Source organism: Parasteatoda tepidariorum, chromosome 9, assembly GCF_982258835.1.
Source record: "Parasteatoda tepidariorum strain Cologne lab strain chromosome 9, Ptep-v5.0, whole genome shotgun sequence".
Lineage (NCBI taxonomy): Eukaryota > Metazoa > Arthropoda > Arachnida > Araneae > Theridiidae > Parasteatoda > Parasteatoda tepidariorum.
In genome coordinates, this window is record NC_141763.1 from 36,211,617 (window position 1) to 36,235,182 (window position 23,566).

At 26.3% G+C, this 23,566-nt stretch overlaps 1 protein-coding gene across 2 annotated transcripts in view; it reads left to right on the forward strand.

The window, feature by feature from the left end:
• The window catches only part of LOC107442078 (zinc finger protein AEBP2), a 35,785-nt gene extending 13,225 nt beyond the window's left edge, over positions 1-22,560 (forward strand). For both annotated transcript variants that reach the window (XM_043045388.3, XM_043045389.3), the window contains exons 3-6: positions 1,510-1,771; positions 7,329-7,453; positions 12,857-12,924; positions 16,650-22,560. In XM_043045388.3, coding sequence (XP_042901322.2) covers positions 1,510-1,771; positions 7,329-7,453; positions 12,857-12,924; positions 16,650-16,806 — 612 coding nt within the window. In that variant the 3' untranslated portion in view covers positions 16,807-22,560. The remainder of the gene's footprint in view (positions 1-1,509; positions 1,772-7,328; positions 7,454-12,856; positions 12,925-16,649) is intronic.
• Positions 22,561-23,566: the final 1,006 nt, after the last annotated feature.

Genomic DNA, 23,566 nt, shown 5'->3' on the forward strand with positions numbered 1-23,566 from the left:
GTTGAACCCGGATTTCGACATAATCTTTAAAATTCTGTTATACAAAGGCATCATGACATGAATCTTGAATTGCGCATTTGATTCACCATCTTTTGATTCACAACGACTTTCCAGGTTTTGTTGGTTATTTATAACCAACAGCCGAATAATCTTTAAAACGAAGCATGTAATAAAAGATTAATATTTAAATAGAAATTTTTCCACCAATCATTCATTAATTTGGTTGCATGTGTTTTTGTTTCTTACCAAATTGAACTTGAATTTGACTGGTATCTAAATCAATTCTATTATTTTTTCCCTCTATATTTAGCCTCTAACATTTGTAGATAGAATTTAGTTTTTAATTGAACCTAGTTTGTTTGTTTTAAACCTGTTTTCTAACAGAGTTTCAGTAAGGAAGAAAATTTTTCTCTAACATAACATTTTCTTATTTTTTTAAAAAAAATATTGGTATACAGGAATGCAATATTTTAGCCTTTAAATGGATTTCCATCATTTTAGGAATGAGTGGAATGGAATTAGATAGAAATTGATAAATAATAATAAAATTATAACTCAATTTGATATTTTTACTGAACGTTCATAATGCGTATTACCAAAGTTTTAAAGCTTTAGAAAAAATATTTTTTTAGTTAGCTAGGTAATCCCTTTAATAAACTATTTTTTTCTGAAAATTATTAGTCAAGTAAGTAATTTAAGAATAAAATAAGTAAAAAAAAATTTAAATCTGTAAGAAACTGTTCACATCTTTAAAACAAAGGAAACACTTTCTGCTTTTCCCTTTCAGAAAATATGCATATTTAACAAATAATACATGAGCAGCTGTTAATTTCTCCCCATTATTACAACAATTAATTAAACGTTTCTCTATTTTTATTTCATACTTTAAGGTCCACTTAAAATATGACTACTCTAGCTTGTATGAAAGTTATTGCAATTTTGATTAATAATGATATTGCTACAAATTCTGCTTTCTATCTGCACAAAGCGATTGAAACTACCATTATCAACTGCCATTATCATTATACGTAGAGCTCCAGTAGAAATTTTAGTGCTTTAGCTAGTTGAAAAGTCATTGAAATGTCATCATAAGATTTCGCCCTGACACAGACAGAAATGAATTAATAAAAACCTACGGAAAGCAAGTGTAATTTAAATACTGTAAAGCAATGAATTCTAAAAATGTGTTCAGCTTTTAAGTAAATTGTAATTGCTTACTAAATCTTGATTTTTTTTTTTTTTTACTTCTGCAAATGATTACTTTTTTATTTTTGGAAAAAATAACGAATTTATGAATAAGAATTATTTTTAAAGTTGTTAAAAATCCATCTCTGATTGCTGTTGTTATTAGAATTCTGCACTATTAATTTCAGCCTGTTAGTTTTATGTATACACAGTCACTAATGAAAGTGTGGTGGTTAGAATTCCAGTAAACAGAAATATAATTGACCATGTATTTTTTGTCTACATTCGCACTGCTTTTTTTAAAATTTTTTTTATTTGATTTAGGTTTATAACAAACCATCCTGTTCTTTGAGTTGGCTGGAGCGACATATTCTGCAACACGGTGGGAACAAGCCTTTTAAGTGTATAGTCGACAGCTGTAACCAGTACTTCCCTACCCAAGCAGCATTACAACGACATGTAAACTCCCATTTTGACAACAGTGGCCACAGCAATGGATCTCGTAATGGAAGATGTCGAGATGAAATGGGATTCAAGAGCTTTAAAAGAAAAAAACACCTCAAGTACAAACGGAAACATGTTAACGGTATAAAATTTTCTTCGTTTCTTTTAAACCTTGATGTTTACCTTGCACATTTTAAATTTTTATTCTCATGCTTTATATACTTTTACTGCCAAAATTTTGTCGTTTCAATATAGTGGTCTCTCGTTGATTCTTGTCGATTTAAGATGAATCTACTCTGTGATTAATGAGAACATTTTGGGGATTTCTAACATCTTCTGATGGTAATTAATAATAAGAAAATACTTAATGAGTACTACTTATTAGATGATGCAGATTTGTTTCTTGTATTTTCTTATTTTTTGAGTGCAGTGAATAAATTTTTGTTTTTCATTTCATTTCATCAAACAGTTTTTTTATCTTTTTGACTTTTAAAGTGGCAATAATAAATATTATCAAAATTAATTTTTTATTCTATTAGCTATACAGCAAAATTCAGGGTTGCCACCAGCCATGAGGGGACTAAATGTAACAAGTGGGAATTAAAAAATTGTTTGCAGTCTACTGATCGCCATTTTTTTCATTGAAATTACACCTTAACCATATATATTTTTTAATAAATATGGAATTGTATATTTATCAAAATAAACATTATCTAATTTGGACTGAGATTAATATACCATTAAGGAGGGTTATCCTTTAACAGTCTTGTTACAAGAGACCATTGTATATGATGATAATATTTTGATTGAATTTCAGCCGTTGATTTTATGTTTATAAATGTGCTAAAATTCTTAGAACTAATGGAACAAAACTTTGTTAAGTGGTGTTAGAATACAGGGTGACAAATATTTCTTTTGTGTCAATTATTCTGGGAATAAAATAGGGTAAAAAGGATGACATTGTTTTCAAGTTATTGTAAATGCTCGAAATAATTCTTAATTTTTCAATATCTGTTTTAAGTTTTCTTAAGTAATTTGCTTGACAAGGGTACAGAATCTCAATTACACTGTGTTTTATTTGTTTTTCATATTTATTAAAAATCTCATTTTAGTGAAAACTAAAGGTGCATGAAAGCCTTGTATAGTTCATGTACCTTTAAAAAAATTGTTAATAAGAGATTTATTCATCCCATATACAATAGGATTAAATAAAATCGTATTGTATTTTGCAAACGATAGAGCATTTGAAAATTCTCTTTTGATTTGACTTTCTTTTTTCGCAAGTTCTTTTTTGACTTAATGAAAATTAGTAATATATAAAATCTGTGTTTGGATGGATTAAAGAAATAAATAAAATCGTAACATATTTAGTTTTTTAATCCACTTGTATGATTCCTTTCAAAATCAATGGTTTTTCTAAATTTTTTATTATTAGATTTCACACCAGCATTGAGAGTTAAGTCATCCAAAAGGAATACCTAAGATTCCATTTATTGGTCTAAAAATATATCATAGTAGTTAAATGTAAAAAAGTTTTAGCTATACCAGTATGCAAGTATTGGGTGCATATTAGTTGTAAATATTTCTACAAAGAAAAAGCTATTGTCTCAATTTTGAAATATTCTAAATGCTAAACGGTTTTTAAAATATTAACTATTTTGTGTTATATCTCATTATTCTAATATCATGCAGTAAAGTAATCACTTTTTCGCATGCTTGATTCATGAGGATTTCTTTTTAAATTCAATTTTTTTTTTTTTTTTTAATTTTTTTTTATAATCGTGTTTCTGGCACGCATTGCTTTATATTTCTATGTGGCTTTGAAATCCTGATATTTTTAATAGGATATTATTTTGGCTCACTTGATTCATGAGGATTCTAGTGTTGATTCATTCGATCTTGTCATTAACATTTTTGGCTATGGATCTCCATGTGGTTTTTTAAATATAGATTTTTTAATATTGTATTTTTTTTTAAATGTTGTGTGTTATTGGCAAATCATGAATTGTTATCACTTTTCATCATTTGAGTAATCACTTTTTGATGTGAACACTTTTCAACGATTTAATTGTAAATCCACATGGTTTTGCTGATCTCTTTAGGCCATTGTTGCTACTAATTTCTGCATGATTTTTAAAATCTAAATTTTTTTTTTTTTAACATGATAATATAAATAGTGGCATACAGGAATATTTCAATCGGCAAATTTGTTGTCATATTGACATGAATCCTAATTGTAACTAATTTTTCCCAACTGATTGCTCTTTTACATTAACTACATTCTCTATCTCGAGACTTACTTAATTTGGACCTATTCTACCACTTCTCTAAGTTTACACCAATAGTTTTGAGTCAGTGTATATGTTGTCCATTGGATTAAATAACAGGAGCATTAGTTATAAATTATTAACTTATAGTGTTATATAACTTATAGTGTTAACTTATAAATTGTGTAATATTAAAACTTTACGCTTCAAGTTTATCACTGAATGTTAGTTGTAAGCCTCTTTTCTAAAACTTGTGTTTTATTTACAATGAAATAGATGAGTACTACGGATTTTTCTTATCAGTCTTATTGCTATACGTAATTGATAAATTGTAGCTAAGTTTTGTGCTTCTTATTAAAAAATAAGGAAGTTATTAAATATTTTTTTATATTATTTTTATATATATAAATATATTTCATATTATTTTATATTTATATATATTTTAGGTTGTAAGCTGTATTTTTAAATAATTCTAATGTGCTCCTATTATTTTATCTGTCCAATTTGCATACCTTGTTATTAGAAATAATTATAAATATTTTGTGATATGCATATTTTTTAATACATAGTATATTTATTTTGTCTAGTTTCTTTAATTGTTGTATATTTAGGTTAATTATTAACTGTACAGACATAAGCAACTTTACAAGTAAATGACATATAATAAGATCAATTTTACATTAGTTTAATTACTAGTTTTATTGCTGTACTTGTTTTGTATGATAGTTATTAATTGTTTAAAAAGTGTTAGGCAGTTAAATTAGATACTCTTTTAGAACCTATTTATATATTTGTTTAGTTAATATATATATTATTTTTTACTTTTAAACTAATGTTATCATTTAATTATCATTGTAACTTTTTATTATTTGTATTGCTTGTAAACTATTTTACCATTTTTATCGTGTATTATTTACTATTTTAATGATTATTAAGTAAGACTGACGATAATCTTTGTTTATTTCATTAGAATTTTATCACTGATTACAGTCATTTTTATCTGCACCATTCTTTAAAAATGTAGATAAAATTAATTTTTATATAGCTAGTGAAATGTCTGTTTGTCTTTTTGCAAAACAATAATGTGCAAAAAACTAAATAAAGTAAGAAAATAGTAACAAATTAAGTATGGTAGTTAAAATATCTCCCTTGTTTCAAATATATTGGCCCTCTTTATGATATGTTACTATAATCTAATGTGATTTTAATATCTAATTTAAACCAGATGTAATTTAGTATTTTTCAAATAATAATACACTTACCAAATTTAACATATTCTTATGCTGAATTTCATTGCTCTATAACTGATTCACTTAGAAGTAAAATTAGAAGGATATGCTAGTATATAATATATTTTATTAAAATAATTTGTTTATATGGTTAGATTCAAATTTCATTTGTAAAATTTGGTTCATAAAAAATAGTTTTTTTAATATTTATGATGTAAAACTAGCTGTAATTAAAGTTAGTAAAGCTGTAATTATTTATATTATATTTTTAATAATAATATTATTACTTATGATAAATAGTAGACATTTGCTTTAAAAGATGTAAGGAAAAAATGGATTTTTTTCTTTGCTCTTGTTTAATATGTTGCTTAGAGCTAGCTTTGGTTGCAGTTAAAAAAAAAAGAGAGAGAGAGAGAGAAAGATCGAGGTGATGCTTGTGCTCCGTATAACATTATAATACTGTTATGGGTTGTTCAAATGTGTTTCTTTCTTCTAGCTTTCCTAATGGTCTTTTCTTATTTGATGGATTCAGAATTTTGCTTTCTATAAAATCTATAAGTGACAACCGTGGAAACATCAGGGGAACATTCTTTCGTGAAACGTTCAAAATTTCTCTTAACTTTCTTACTTAGAAATTTCTAAAAAAATGTTTTTGATATAAATGCATTGCTGGAAAAATAATGTAGATTCGCAACTTTGTCATTTCATTAATAATCTTAACAAACTGAGCATACATCAACATTTATGAAACTCTATTAAACAATTAAAACAACTTTGATGGCATTGATATTACACAATATTAGAGTGGGAGGGTGAATAGCACTCAATTTATTATAGTTTTTATTAAATCTTCATATTTGTAATTTGGATTGAAAATTTCAGTTTATTTGATCCTTTAATAATAAAATAAATTTTTTAAGGGATTTAATTTATGTTGATTCTGAAGTTCTTTATTAAGATATTCAGTTTCATGTGATTTATTGTTAAATTAATCAAAAAATTACTAATTCCCTTTTTTTTTTTTAAAGATTAATCATGTGTGTTTGTTTTTGCATTATTTTTTCTCCGTGTAATATAAATGTATTTCTGTTCTAATTATGAAACAGTGTTCATAGATGTAAATTTATGCTTAGTTTAATTATGTATAAAATAAAATGATTAAGTTAAGAATTTGTGTGTTTAACCAGCAGTGTAACAAATGTTGTATTTCATTAAATCGTTTCTCTTTTACTAAAATTTAATTTATTTTTAAATCATTATTATATCAAGAAAAAAGAAGGAAAAAAAACATAAATCAGATTGCATCTAAGTAAAAGAGTGTTTGTTAGTTTTAACTTAAACATTTTTATATTTATTTAAAAGATATTTTTATTTTGGCATTTGCTTTTATTAAAGTTTAAAAAAAAAAAAATAGAAATACTGTTGAAAAATTTAGATAAATTTTTTGAAATTTATTAATAAGATTAATGCTATAATGACACGATTTATGAAAGATAAGTGATTAAAAGACTATTTTTTAAAAAAAGATTTATGTTAAGCAGTTCGACAACCTCAAATATAACATTCCATGATATAAAATTTTTTGAAAATGTAAATAATTATATATTTTAAGAATTATTTTTGTATAGATACAGTTGAATCACACATATTTGATTTTAAGTCAAACATTTTCTGATTTAGAAATCTTTTCCATTTAAGCAATAAAGACTTCAATTATGAGCTTCCACTGTATCTATTGTTCACAAATTTAGTTCAATGAAAAAAAGTGTGGTCATACTAAGTTCATTAACAATGTATGATTTTTCACTATTCCAAGTAGTTATTTATTTTATTAGTTATTTTTTACAATTCCTTCCTTGCTTTGACCTAATTTCGTATGTTCAATAACTACACTAAAATTTCCCCGGTTTATAATGTATTTGAACCATCTCCAAAATAGTTTTGTATTAACCACTCTTCTATAAAGAGTGCTTTACGTGATTTATTACTTTTATGATTATTTTATATAATATTTTTATTATTTTAGTCATAGAAATTGAAAATATTACCACTCAGTGGAGTTTATTTTTTAAGTAAAGAATTTTTCTTTATGAAAACAAAATTTTGCCAACACCACAAATTTGTTCACAAACTTATATTTGACCACCTTTTTTTATGAATGTTGTATGGCATTTAATTAATCGCAGAATAACTCATATTTCAGCTAAAACCGAAGATTTTTTTGATGCTAACATCATGGAGCAAATCAGGTACAAGCTAATAGACATTCATTCTGATCAACTTTCACCAAGTACAAATGATCTTAGAACCGCAACTTTTTATAGCAAGGTAATGCCAATAAATTTTTATTTCTCAATTTTAACTTTTACAGTATAATGAAGAGTTTATGCCTTTCAGAAGTAACTTAAACCAAGAACACTTTGTATTTTTCGATAAAGTGTAAAGTTTAGATAAATCCAACCTTAAAACCATAAAGTGATTGTTTGGCAACCTTTTATCATGTTGAATGCCATAGGGATCACCGGTGACTGGCACTGAGTTTGTTCGTCACGCCACGGGGCACACCGGTGACCGGCGAAGCCAAGATTATTAGAAACACATAATTTGAGTAAATTTTTAATGCCTTTAATTTTTTTTTAATATTACTATCGTTACTAAAATGGTTTGAAGAAAGTAATGCAATACATATTGAGAAAATCATTTTGACCAGACCGGCGAGCCATGTAAAATTAGTGTGGCATTCAACGTGTTAACCTAAATTGTGCAAAGAGAATATCATATTATGAGAAAGATTTATTGATGTAGGAATTATTCATTACTTGAGATATTGGTACATTTCTTGCATTAATGAAAATAATTTATTACAAAACAGGTTCTTATTTAACCTCAGCAATGTTTTGATTTTTGAAAAATGCAGTAAAATCTAATAGTTGTGAAAATTATATTGACTTCAAATAAGTCATTTAGATACATTAGAACAGTATTGTTCCCTACTACATAGTGTAGTTACCGAAAGGTCTTTTTAAAATTAGCTAAAGAAAAATTTTTTTTTTCACGAGGTAAGCTTTTTTGAAGGCACTCACTTATTTGATATGTGAGTGCCTTCAGATCAGATGTAATGTTACTGCTGATCTACATTTCTTAAATTTTTTTTTCACAAATAAATTTTAAAAAATGCATCCTCCTTTTTTTCTTCTTAAGTATGCATGCTTATGCAAAGTTTTAATTTAAATATGTTTAATGAAAAATATTGTAGGCAGGGATCCTACAAAGTTTAAGAACCCTTTACAAAACTCCAAACCTCGAAAAATGATCTTCTAAAAAAAAATCCAACTTGAGGCTTTTTACAAAAATTTAATTGAATGAACCTTTCACAAAATTCTAAACTTCAAAAATGACCTTTTCATAAAATAAATAAGTAAAAAAAAAAAAATTTTTTTTTTTTTTTTTTTTTTTTTACACACTAGAAAATATCAATGAATGTGTTAAAAATTGACCAAGACATGTTTATGGGGTCAGAATTATGTAACAAAGAAGAATGAGATGTAATGTTTCTGACAACCAGCAATTGACAAATTGTTTTGTTTAAAATTTTTAGTATTTAAAAGTTCATATAGTCTTTTATAAATTTGGCCTTAGTTTTTGACAAAAATAATTTTCTCTAAATTCGAAACTTTTTTCCTCAAAGTTTCTATTTCATTTCTTGCAGCTATTTCTGATTATACAATGATTTTTATTTTTAAACATGATGTTGAAAAATAAAATTTTTTGTATGATTAGAAAGAGCTCTAATAAATTTATTACTTAATTGTATAAAATTTGAGCTACCTTTAACTTTTAAAATTTTTAAAAATGGCTTTAATTTCATAAACTGAATTAGCACATTGTTGGGAGACATATTACAAAAATAACTGTAAAATAATGAATGTCACAGCGTAAATCTTTTGCCTCTCAAAAGCTACATTGCAAAATATAAATCACATTATGATTTAAGAAGCGCAAATTATTAGTATTATTTCAGTTCATAAAAAATTGTGATAATGATTTTCAAAATGAAATTTTTTTAAATAATTTCGTAGAAAATTCCACATGCTCTTTTCTTTACATGGTTTGAACCTCATAAATTTCTCTCTATTAAATATTTTAATTCCCTTGTTACTAATTTGTGTTGACACAAAAGTTGTATTAAAGGTATGTTACTTAGACTACATAATCAATAAGTACTATAGTGCTCAATCATTGCCCTGCATAATTTAAATTAATAAAGCCTCTTAGAGTTTCACACTGATTATTTTAATAATATCTCTTATTTACATATTTAAATGCTAATATCTTTTTTTACTTAACTTTTTTATGGATATTTTTCTTAGAACTTTATTTAGTTAGAAATTCAAGTTCAAGAAATCTTTGCGTTTCTTTGATGACAGGCCACTGAAGAATTGAAGGTAAAAAAGAAGTGTTACATGTTGTGCGTCAGCTGCAATTCAGTAAAATGTTTTCTTCTTTTGTGGTACAGCATTTATGGTTATAGATAGAAAGGATTAGAGCATTCACAAATTGAATTTGCTGAAATTGCTTCTTTTGAATTTAGAAAATGAAATGCACCTCAAGTTTTAGAGAAAAAAAAACTCTGTTAAGATCCCAGAAGCAGATTTATTTCATATGTTCTACAATAAGACTTTTAATAATTATAAATGTCATGCAGGTATCATCAAAGATAAATAACTCAATTTTAATTTATATCCGGATGGGAACATAAGTACTTCTGAAATGATATGGATGTGAATAGTTTTTCCCAAACGTAAACTGACAAAAACAATACATAATTTTGAGCACTTCCTGCTTTGGGAGCTAAGACTAAAACTTAATTTAACAGAATAATGAAAAATTTTCATAATAGAAATATTTCATTACAACCTTTATGGCAGGGATGGCGAACCAATGGCACGCGTGCCATTTATGGCACGCCACATAATATTTTGGGCATGCCACCGATCACGAAGTTCACTGTGAAGCAATTTACCAATTAAATTAAAATTCACAAAAACAAACATAAAAAAATAAACAATTATTAACAAAAAATTACGAATTAATGCCAAAAAACAATTAATTAACATAAAAAACAAGCTAACAATAAATAACTATCAAAAAAAAAATCAACAGACCTGCTTAAAATAACATCTTACAAACTAATATAAGTTATTTGTCATCTAATCTGCAACAACAGAGGTCACACTGATGTTACTTTAAGTTGAATTACGCGCCGTCAAACAATTTTGACTTCGTGATTATTGGGAAAATAATAACACTAAATACTATCAACTCTAAACTCTTCATTTACTATGAAAAAGAATACATTTAGCAATGTCTCAGTTATACGCGTCTATGACCAAATTAAACAATTTTTTAGAAAAAATGGAACGTTGGTGTATAAAGATTCGCCACCCCTGCTCTATGGTAAAAAAAAAATTTTTGTAATTTTTAATTTGTGAATTAAATTCTATTTATTTTACTGAATAAAGATCTATAAAAATTTCTAACAAACTTAGGATAAAGCATCAGTGCTAAAAAAGATAAATTATGCAGCTATTTCTTAGGCTCTAAGAATGAACTATTAGCTTAAACCTCAACTTAGTGAATAAAACATTTAGTGAATAAAAAAATAATGAGAAATTAAAGATTTATTGAGTTTATTTATATATTTATTTTTTCTTAAAATAATTGCTGATTACCAATCTGAAAACAGTTACATTTGGCGATCGAAATGGGCTACGGGTGGCGTAGAGCAGAACTCTCTACCTATGGCGACACTTTGCATGCTTTCACCATTATCACGTGGAGAGTCATAGTTGAAGGAAGTACGTTAGTTTCTGTCTTGATTTTCAAATAGATTAAAATCTTTTAAGTTAAGAAACTATATGGAACTAAAAACTACATTAAACATATTTCTAAAAGAAAGTGTCATGGAAATTTTAAAAAATATTTTTAACAATTAAATATGAAAAATATTAAGAAAAGGAAAAATATTGTGGTACATTCCTATACAACTGAAATGAGGAGGTGAGGGAAGGGCCAAATGCATGGAACCAGTCTTCTCCCTAGATGGCGTATTCGACCATTGTGATCACCTATAAAAAAAAATTAGGGGCTGCAAAAGGTTAAAAACTAAGAACTTAGAAAATTATTATGGTGCATATTTAAGCATAAACTAATGTACTTGAAATAATAAATTCAATTTTTTTTTACTGGCTCTACAATTTCATGATTTATATTGACATAGGTGCCAGTTCATAAAAATTATTAAATTTTCAAAACTATTGTGAACATAACTTTGTGTACATCAATGGCCAATCATGCAAATATTGCAAGTACAAAAATTACAAAAATGTTTTAGTTTAAAAATCTTTTTCACTCATGTAATATAATTTTTTTGCATACTTCTAAGGAAATAGATTCTCACCACGTTTTGAGAGTGTAGGATTGAGCATAAGTGGCATTTTTAGATATGGATTGGCATCTATGTTAATTATTGCAAAAAGTTCTTTTTTATCTAGATTAAATTTGTAAATAATATTTTCTTTCTTAATTTTTTCATGCATCTAATGTACTTCTGAATTATTTTTAGGACTCTTTTCTTCAGAAGAAAAGATAAACTCTAAACTCTCTCTATTCTGGAGAATTTACACCTAACACACTCGAAACGAATATTTAGTTGTCTTCTTTCATGTTATAGATTAACTTGCATGATTTGTATTTCTAAATAAAAGCTGCAATGGTATGCTCATACTCCTATCATTCTTTGTACCAAGTGCACAGAAATGTTGCACTGAAAAATATTAAGTCTTCTGTTTCTTCTTTTTTTCATATCTCTTTTATTTTATGTATTATTAAGTTTTCTTTCCTTTGTACAGGGTGCGTAGCGTTTTTAAAAAGTGCTTAAAGGTGCTTATTTTCGTTTTTTAAAAGCCCTTAAAGGTGCTTTTTTTCATTGGGTGTTTTTAAAAAGTGCTTAATTTTCCCTTTTTCAGTATGAGATTTTCCCCTTACCATGTTGATTTTCGCTTCGAATTATGCAAAAAGACACAGTTCATTTGTTCTATTCAACGTTTTCACAATTAATTCAACCCCAATGCATTTCGTTGTATTGTCAGTCCGTAGCGTATGAATACATCATTCATTTTACATGATTCAAAATTTCAAAAACAATGCCAAAAGTTTTTTTTTTTTTTTTTTTTTTTTTTTTTACATGACAGTTAAAACAAGACAAAACCGTCAATTGTCAAAAACTTTCCAATCCTGCCTAATCATGATATTTTTTTAAAGTGCTTGAAAATATTTTTTGAGTGCTTGAAAAGTGCTTATTTTTTTGTTGAATAATTTGGTTACGCACCCTGTTCGTAGTTTTCGAAACAGTCATTTTATTTAAGTTATGTTAATTTAACCTCTTAGATGGTTATTGCATATCATCAAATGATGGCATGCAATTTATCAAATTCAATGTTCATATTGGTGTTCACGAAGTTAAGTAGTATGCAGAAAATGCTATTAACTACATAAGATATATCTCAGATACCTTATGTAAATCTATTTTAATAAGTTAATAACAGCTATTTCCCAAATTTAAGAAGAAGAAGAAAAAAAATGCTGAAGAGGTTAAATTTTATGGATTTTATTTTTCTGCTTCAAAATTTTTATACAATTAAACAGTAATTACAATTATTATATTTTTAGGTCAAAGCAATAAGAACAGAAAAATCTGGAAACATAAAAGTTTTATTACACTGGATACCTGAAAATATGTAAGTATGCTTAAGTTATTATTTTTTTCCCCTTTTCAAAAGGAACTCTTAGTGATTATTTTCATTGTATATTTTTAATCAAGCTAATTATATGTTTTTTTGTTAATTTTTTATTGAATCACTGTATAAAAGGGCTTCAGTCCTACTTTTCCAAAAAAGCTAAAAACTTTTTTTTGCTTTCATTATTGGTGGGTAAATATTTATGCTGTAGGTACTTCCTCTAGGCACTTAATCACAGGGTACAACAATATTTAAATTACTTAGCAGAAGAGCTTGTTAAGTAACATTTAAGTGAATTTGTGAAACTTAACTTTAGAGCAGTGTTTGTGATTAAAAGAAAAATAGTAAATAAATTTTAAAAATCTGTTTTATTTTATTTTAGTGTGGTTCTCTTTATTTAAATCAGATACTTTAAAAGTTTAGAAGATACTTCAAAAATTTTAGCTAATTAGTTATAATTTATAAATACTATTGCAATATTGATATTATTAAAAATAAATTATAACAATATATTTCTAGCAATATCATATTAATGATTGTTTTTTATAAATAAATTATCAGTTCAAATGACTGATTCAAATTTATTGAATAAAAGGAGAGGGATTATTTGAAGGAAAAAAAATAAGGCTAAAATAAACATGTTTAATCATTTCGAATTCAGATATTTTTTTTTTTTTTATATAAGATTGAGGTGACAAAATTAATTATGTTACCTAATACTTTACTTTAACTGCAGGTTGACTAATATTCTATATAGATTTACTTCATTTATTCATTTTTTTTATTTTAAAAAATTACTCTATATTAAAAAGAATCTGAATTAGTCTTTAAATATCTTGTTTATGTCCTAATTAGAATACTTAAAGATAAACTTTTAGATTCAGAAATACTGTAACTATTTTGTAATAAAATGTGGTCTTGATCATGTTTTAAAATTAAAAATTGATAGGATTGTCTTTAACTTTGTTCCCAGTGAAGTTGGTTTAAACTGAGGTAACTTTGAACCAAACAGTTTTTAAATTAACCAATCCTGGTTTTTGTAAGATTTTTTTTTTTAATAATTTAATTTTCTATTTAGAAAAAAGTTAAAAATTAAATCGATAGTTATAATTTGCATGTTTTGATAATTTTTAAAATTCGTTAAATATTGTAATTGTGTGAGTTAAGATCAAAGTTTCTCTAAATGTTTTTTTCCATCTTGGTAAATAGATTCATGCTAAAATCAAAAAATTAAATAGGAATGAGGTGTTATACTAATTTTTATATTTTATTTATTCTTTATTTTTAGAATTTTTTTCCTTATCAGCGTTATTAAATGTTACTGCAAACATGCAGTATGTTATGATTCTAATAGTTTCAAAGGACAACATTTATATAAAAAAGAATTTAAACAAAATAATATTCAAAATTCATATGCAATATGAAGAAAGTATGTGTTATTTTACTTAATGCTGATGCATTAAAGCATATTGTTTTGTTTAAAGATTTTTTCGTTAGAATAAATTACCAGAAAGAGTGTTTTATTCTTTATTTATTTATGAATCATTAGTATACTACTAAAACACTTTTTACTATTTTATACGTAGATATGTATGCAGCCAATTTGACATTTTTCGTCCTTTTTATATTTTTATTTTATTCAAAAAATTTTTTTAATTGGAAAAAAAGATATTGTCTTAAATTTATCTTGCTCCTTTTCATTAAAATTTGTATGAGAAAAAGCAAACAAGAAATATTTATTTCATTAAGTAAATTTATATCTATGTTCTAAAATGTATATTGGTAATTAATGTCATTAAATAATTATGCAGTATGACATTTTCATGTTATTTTCACAAGCAAAGGGAAACTCAATCTTTTACATACATTACCAATACAACATTTAGATAATAAAAATCCATTATGTTAAATAGAATTGTAAAGTAATGAATACGCAATTTCAAAATCTTCATTTATTCTTTTTTATAGTGTTCGCATATTTATGAAATGAAAAAGAATAACACACGAAAACTCTTCCTAAACAAATGTCCAACATGATGTTTTCATTAACAAGAGAAATTTAATTTAGCAAAAGTTTTTAAAAAAAATCATTAAAACCATTCAATCTTTTGATGTTGACACACATTAAGTTCAATACTTCTTGAATTCTCTTTCAATGAAAGAATAGTTAGAAGACTTCTAAATTCTTATCTTCAAGGGTCGTAATCTAAGGTCAAAAAGTATGTGAAATATGGATTATTTTGCATTGATCATAAGAAATGTATATTGCAGTCTCATGCAGAATTTAACATGAAGTCTGGTATGCATTCATGAGATTATGCATTCAGAATTTTTATCAAAAATTTACTTTTAAGTTTTTTATTTTAAATTTTTATTCTCTTATTGTGAAATGTTTATATTATCATCAGTTTATATTTGTGTAAAAACATGTCATTGTTGCATCGATCTTGATCTATGATATTTATTGAAAAAAATGGTGGAAACCAGATTATATTTTTGGTGCATTTTTCATCTTTTATTCACCATTAACATATACCCCCACATAAAATAATCAAGTGGATTGAAATTTTGCAAATTGCTTCAGAACCATGTCTGCACCTTTTTTGATTCGTGGGTGGGTGCTGAGATTTGTTGAGAGCAATATGATTGCCCTCTAAATAAATCAGAAGGAATCAAATGCTTTTTCAAGACTTGTTCCGAGTAGTACCCCAAGTTGGTTTTAACTCCTAGATAAAAAGAAGTGGAAGCTTTCCTTTTTGGGAAATAGCACCCCCATACCACCACTTTCAATGCATTTTGTTATCATTTTACTGCCAATTTTTCTTTTGGAATGTCGGCAAGACTTGCTGTATATACTGTTTTGCTGGTTGTGCCTGTCTTGTAGGATAAAAACTTTATCTTCAGAAAAGAGACTGTCACAGCCCATGTTGACGTAACATCTTGCAAGATGTTGTGCTAATAATATCTCGCTCTTTTTAACTCTAGTATGCTTTTATGCATTGATAAGACCTTGAATTCATTGTTTCTTGTATGGTATAAGTTGTAAATCTTCTTTGAGTTATTTTGTTCATCATTGTTGTGGATATCTTTTTTTAAATACCCCGAACAGAAACATGAGGAAAGATAATGATAACACACCATGGTAATCAAGAGAAATGCTCTTGACATTAAGTAATTTCTAATGTTTAAAAAAAACGTTTATCCAGACATCGGATTATTATTATTATTCTTTTTAATAACCATCATTGAACAGCCGACCTAAATTTGAGTTTACAGCTACCAATGTTCAAATCCGTAGCCTTGTAATTTTGAAACCAATCCAGAAGACAAGAGAACTCCTGGATCAATACCTCCAGACGTATTGTTTTGTTATGGGTTCTTGGAGAACTTTGTGATTGCGACAGATTTAATGTGCACCAGTCACCATTTAAAACACTGGGATTCTTCGGCTGGCTGGATTCGAACTCGCATTCTCACGAACAGGAGTCCAACTCCCTACGAACCAGGCTGTCATGGCCCAGACATCGGATTAGTGATAATTGCATAGCATCAGTTTTACCGATGAATCACCCGGTCCTAACACCTTCAGTAGTTTCGTTGCTTGTAGCGTCCTGCACCTCCGATACCCTTTTTAATATTAATATCGTGATTTATCCATATATTTATTTTACATTTGCCTTTATATATATATATGTTTTGTTCTGTAGTATAATTTTTCTTCCCAGCTTACCAGATTTGTGGGTATCTGAAAAATCTGCCATCAAGTACAAAAGAATTTCCTATGCATCACTGCCACCAGATATCCGCACATCATTAGACTCACTGCCAACTAATGGTGCAACAAGCAATGAACCTCCACGGGTAAAGCACCGCCGAAAGTGATCTTTTTCTCATTTTCTATTCAGCGAGAGAAAAAACATGTTCCTGCAAGTGCCATGCATTGAAAACTTACATTCACTGTGCTTATACAAAAACTATATTTTAGTGTGTTTTTATCCCAAATTAGTAAAATTAAATTTCACACTTTCATCTGATAAGCAATTAAATAAAAGGAAGGCACACAATAATAAGATTGGCTGCTAAGTGAATATTTTTAGGGGAGATAATAATCAGTGCCTTTGTGTCTTTTTCATTGAAAGAATTGTTCTCTCTCCACAAGAAGAAAAAAGATACACATTTGTTATTTTTCATGCTGTGAAGATTTCTTGCATTTAATCTGGTAACAATAATATACATTATTTAAGATTCTGCAGTTGGGTCTTTATAAAACAGTGTGCAATTTTAAAAAATTTAGTTTTCAGCACCAACTCAATGCACTTTTTTTCATATTAACTTTCTCGTTGGGAAATTTTTCTTTAAAACTTTTTAAACTTTTTTTTTTACATATTTTATTTAAAAAGTAAAATATAAAAGTTTGCAAAATCTTTTTGAAAAAGGAAAGTAATAGAAACTAGTAATTATTACTATTTCTTATTTAAATATTTACTATTTTTTAGAATATACAGAGTAGAAGGCAGGCATATTTTTTTTTTTACTAAAATTAATGAAACTAGAACAATTTCTTATGTTCTCTTCTATTTGTTCTTTTCTATTTGTATTCTATATAGTTCTAAATTAATTTATTTTTAATGAAACAAGCAAGTTTTAAATCTCTTAAGCTTATGGCCAAATAGTGTTCAACATCTAAATAATTTTAGAACACATTTAAGAAGTTACTTGTATTTCAAGAATAACTTTTAAGCAGAGCTAAATCTTTTTTAAGGTGAAATGTCACCTGCGAACGACAGATTTGGATCTTTATGTGCAACAAAACTAAAGAGGAGGAAATAATTTGTAACAGCAAACAATCCTTTATTATAAAAATATTCCTGACCATTATTTTTAGCTAATACAAAGCAACAAAATATTAGTTTTTAATGCCCATAATTTTACTTTTCTTTCTCATTTTACTTTTTTTGCAAGCATGCTCTAGTATCATTTATTTATTATTATCTTGCTGATTGGGGATAGTTGGGATTACAAAGTCTAGTCATGTAGTATACATATTATAAAAGATTTTTATTATTGTGTGTAAAAAAATGCATGTGTCTTTTATTCACTAAAAATTAATTCAAAGAAATGGTTGTTGATTTCTACTTTTGGTGTATTTCTGTTATTATATGATTTTATTTTTGGATGTGCATTTTTTTCTGGTTTGAAATTGCATGTAAATATGATTTTGTCTTTCTTTCTTTTTTCTTTCAAGATATTTTATTTTTTCACTAGATGAACTATAATTAATGAAGCCCTTATATATATATTTTTTTCCAAGCGTTATTCTTGTATCAAATTTTAAACATATCGATCTTAAATTTCAACTGTAATGAAAAGTTTTTCAGCATTATTTTAATTTTGAAACCTTTATTTTTTGATGTATATATATTTCTCCTGTTAAAAGAATTATAGCATAAAATGTAAATATTATTCCTACAAAGCAGGTTCATGTATCATATTGATTGTTGTTTGAAAAAAAGATTTGAAAATTTTTTGTTAGCTTAATTTTTTAAGTTAATTGTAAATGTGATTTGAAAAAACTACAATTTAGATTAATAACCAGCGTTAATACAAAAACTGTCTTGTTGCTTATACTATCAAAAGTCTATAATTTCTAAGTAATTTTGAAATTATGCAAACTTTTCTGACTGCAGAATCTTTTATTTATTCTTAATAGATTCATAAAATATCTGTGATAAATAGTACAAATATTTTTGCATTTAAAAAAAAAAAGCCAGTTATTTCTTAGATGTTTGAATACGATTGAGAAATTACACTTTTTCATTTGTATCGCTCAGTTTTCCAGCATCACAAATTCTATTAACAATAAATACATTTATTTAAACAGTGTCTATACTAAAATGAAATAAAGTAAAATTGCAATCTTGGTATGTTATATATATTCTGTTTCAATTTTTATTTTATTTTAGTTCATTCTTTTTATTAATGATTAATGTTTTTAAGATAATAACAGTACTGTTCTTTATTGTCATGAAAAAGTTATTTTAACTTGTCAAAGTTAGATCAGTGTTTAGAACAACACTTTTTGAGATAGTTCATATGTTTTATCCAGTTTTTTACTAGGCTATGAAAATATAAATCCTATCTAAAAGTGAGGCATCTAATAGTGTCTGAAAGAAAGGTAGCCAATTTTATTAATCAAAATTTTCTTATAATTATATTCTTGTGTTTCAGAAACGCATTTTGCAATAGTGCTTGCGTTAACTAGCTTTCATTTAAATTTTTTGGACTTCATATTTTAGTGTAGTAGATTTATTCGATAGCTAAAAAATTTCTACTTAAAATTTTATTTATTTATTTATTTTTTAAACACAGAAGTAATTGTATTGATATACCAAAATATAAAATACTTGCAGAAGTAAATCGAGGAAAAGTACGCCACTGCAAAAGTATGGAGGTTCGTTGTTTAAAAGTCTTTTTTCTCTTTAATAGAATTTAATAAACTATGTTAAGTAAATATGACATATACAATGTTTATTGAAAATTTTACCGATTTTTTCCATGGGTGCAGCATTTCTTCTCGAAATTGTTGTACTTCGTAGATCAAATAAATTAGTCCCCTTTCTCATCAAAATTTTATTCGCACAAAATGCGACCCTTAAATAATACTAATTATTTGGAGTTCAATCTTTTGTATAAATATAGAAAATCCCTCTTTTTTTAAGAAAATAAATAAAAAATCAGCACTTATATGCTTTGCCTTAAGAATGTGTATATTAAAAGAGTTGGGCACATTATTTGTCTCATTTTTGGCTCAATTGAGGCATTGATTAAAAATAATTTGATAATTTTAAGTCTAGTAATTATTTTATTGTGAATTTACCCTTTTCTTAATTCATTCATTATAAATAACTTTGTCATGAATATTAATCTGTTCTCTTTTCTTTTTATCTTTTATTTATTTTTTAATTTTCAAACCTTAAGGAATTAAAATCAGATGATTCACATTTTTCCTTTAATTCTTATTCTAAGTTATTTTCACTATCTTAATTTTTAATTTGAAATTATATTGTAATACTATTTATATAGTAGTATTATAATAATTGAACTATTTAGACTTCATTAATAATTGTAACATTTAAATCTAAGAAATTCTGGCTTACTGTACCCACCGCTTCATTTATATTACATTGTTTTAGTTTTTTTTTAAATGCCTATTAACTAACTATGCATTAATACAGAGTGTTTCAAAACTGATGCAATCTCTATATATATCCCAAAATATAAACCAGTAAAATATATTTAAGTCTTTTTACATTTTAGTTTTTAACAGAGGATCTGCTTTGATTGGTTTAAGGCATGAAATCGTGTAGGAGCGAAGTTCAATTCAAGGTGGCAACTTGAAATCCACTCAATTTCAGATCGATTAGTACCAGCTGGTCTGGGAAGTAAAGGTGGTTGGCGTGCAATGTTGATCACACTGCCCCCGCCATACTATTGGTCTTGAAATTACGGAACCCTAAACCCCCTGACTTACTTGGCCCACAACTGGCTTTTGTGGGGTAGCTTTATTTCATATAGCACAAAATGATTGTGCATTTTGAAGCTATCTTTTAGAAATTACTTATTTCTTATAAACTGTTTTGCATTTTTATACAAGTTCTTGTTTGGTTTAAAACCCGCAAGATCTACGAGGTTTTCTGAAATGTACATATGTGATTTTTAAATTGTAACATAAAAATAGCTTAAAAAAACTTTAAAAAAAGGAAATATCATGAAATGGTGTTAGTTTGGATCCAGTTTGGTATTTGTTTCTAAAAGTATATGGGATTTTACCATTTTTGAAACACCTTGTACGAAGACATCTAATGTTCAAATATTACAACCTGAAACCTATCAAATCATCTTCATTAATGCCTAGTCTGTGTTCACTCCATAGATTTTCGTTCAAAACCTACAATCATATTATAGTCATTCATTTACTTCTAATAGTAAATTTTAGTGAAAACCAAATGTGTGTTCATTCATAATATATCACCTTTAATTTATTCAAGCCATATCCATACTTTTTCATTCTGTATGAATTTACTTTTTTGTTTTTTGGTGTTTTTAGTTGTGATATTTTATACACTGGAGCCAGAGAGTTAAATTTTTTTCTATATAAATAACAGTATTTAAATATGAATAGTTTATTTAAGTATTTCATGTTGTGGACGTACTCACATGCTTAATAAATGCCTTGTATTATTGAGAATATTTTATGCTTTTTTTTTTTTTACACAATCTTGAATTTTTTGTGTGTTTAAAACAAATTAAATAGTGATAATAGATTATACAATATATCATATAACTTCAAAAATCCATATTACTAGAGGCTTAAACATTTCATGAAACTCGATTTCATTATAAATCCGTATGGGGTTTTTTTCTCGAGATGAATTAAAATAAAATTGTCTGGATTTTCGTAACATAAACATTAACAAGCTCTTTTATATTGATCTAACATGATAAACATTTTTATGTATGTTTGAAATTAGAGTGAACTTTGGTGGCTATGAAAAAATGAATTAAAATTGCTAAAATACACTACTACATGACTAATACATACTATATCTGGTGTTGATAAACTCTTACATGTAAGAATTTGTGTCATTTTTACAATTTAAATCCAAACTCAATTATTACTGATAATATGTAAGCAAAATATAGTCAAACCTTGAAAATAAAGTACCAAAATATTCAGGATATCAAAAAAATAGCAATATTTTTTAACATTTATTCAAAGCAATAACTGCAGCTGCTTTTAAAATTATATAGCATTATAATTTATTATAATGATTTACTTGCATTTAAAGTAGCAATTCAACTTCAGTAGTAGCTCTTTTATTGTTCATCCTTATAGCAATATAAAAAAGTCATTGTACAAGACAATAATAAATTAATTTCTTATTTTTAACTGTCTGGCTTTAGTAATCCTATTTTTAATAATTAATCATCTTTAATTTTGGCATAATTTATGTGTTCTTATATTTTTAATATAATAAATTTGTATAAAAAGTCATTTTTTGGTTAGAATTTATGAAACTTGTTTTACCTCATGACCATAACCACATATTGTTAAATACCGCATATTGTTTCACACTCACCTCTAGTTACACTGCCAATGTGTTCATTATTGTTAATGGCTTTTGATGTATTAGCAGCCTATGAAATTTCTCTTGTAATGTCACTGCCATATCAATGAATTGTGTTCTCTTTCTGTAAATAATGATTACATTTTTCCAGGTGGATGATTAACTCTAATCATTTTTTTTTCTTTTCTGTTTACAATTGTATATTTAATCCTGTACATAATTTTATTCATCTTTATTTTCTCTAGATTTATTATATTTTTTTATATTTATTTCATTCTATTTAGTATAAAAAAAATCAACCAAATGGGGTAAAAATTATGACTGATGTATCATTATGTAATTAAAAATCGATAATTTTCTAATTTGCTTGGCATGTTGTGCAGAAGCTTTACTTCTGATGAAAGCTTCGTTGCCTGTACTTTGTAAAAACTTTAAAAAATTACTGTAGATTTTTTATTATGTTTCATTTCTGTGTTAAAAATAAAAAAAAGGGAAATCACTTTTAAAATCATAATTTTATTCACATTGAAGAAATCAGATTATTTTTATTTTAAAAAATCAAGAATTGCCTTTACTTGCACCGATTTAGCAAACTCATAATTATACCAATTGCTTTAGCTATTTTATTACTATTAATGATTAAACACAGGGATTGAAAAAATCTTGGGTACTGGGACGTGCCATGGCCCCTAAAGAATACCAGCTTCTGACTACTATTTTAGTATCTTTAAACTAATAAGACCAGATTTCGACTTTTTTATTAACTTGAATAACGCCATCATTTGTATTAGATTCTGTCTTTTGAATTTTAATTTTATTTAAAATGTATGGTAGTTATCAAATTATAAAGTTATTTTTAGGAATCTTAAGAAAAAATGTGCTTTTGGATATCTCACTTAAATAAGAAAACATTTGAAGAATATAAGGATAACGTTAATGAAAAAGTTTCTGTACAGAATGTAACAATGCAGAATAGTGATATTGCACAAGCTATCGTGGATTAATCTTGTGCAAAACATTAACTAGGAAGCATGAAAAAGTGCAGAAATTTCTAGGTTATGGCTGCGTTGGCATCAGAAGTTGTACTTATAATTATTATTATTATTTTTTTGTTCAAATTAGAAACAAAAAGCTATCATACTTTTTAACCACTTTATTTTTAGTTAAATACGAAATTAATAATAATAATTCCTGGTAAATCTTTCTGGAGCAGTGAGATGAAAACTAAATCACTTTTTTGACACTATTAAAAAATCACAAAAATGTAGCATTTATTTAAGCTATGCAGCTTTTAATCAATGTAAAGATAAAGCTGATCACTCCATTTTGAATGGGTATACAATGGCTACAATGTTTATAGTACTTAGTCTATAAAATTTTGGTTCAAATTTTTCTGCCCCACAAAAGTAATTAAATATAAAATTTCATCTTATAATTCAAACAAATAGCAAATTTTTGTACGTACACTACCCTACAATAATGGAAGAGACAAGGATTATTTTGAAAGTTTTGAG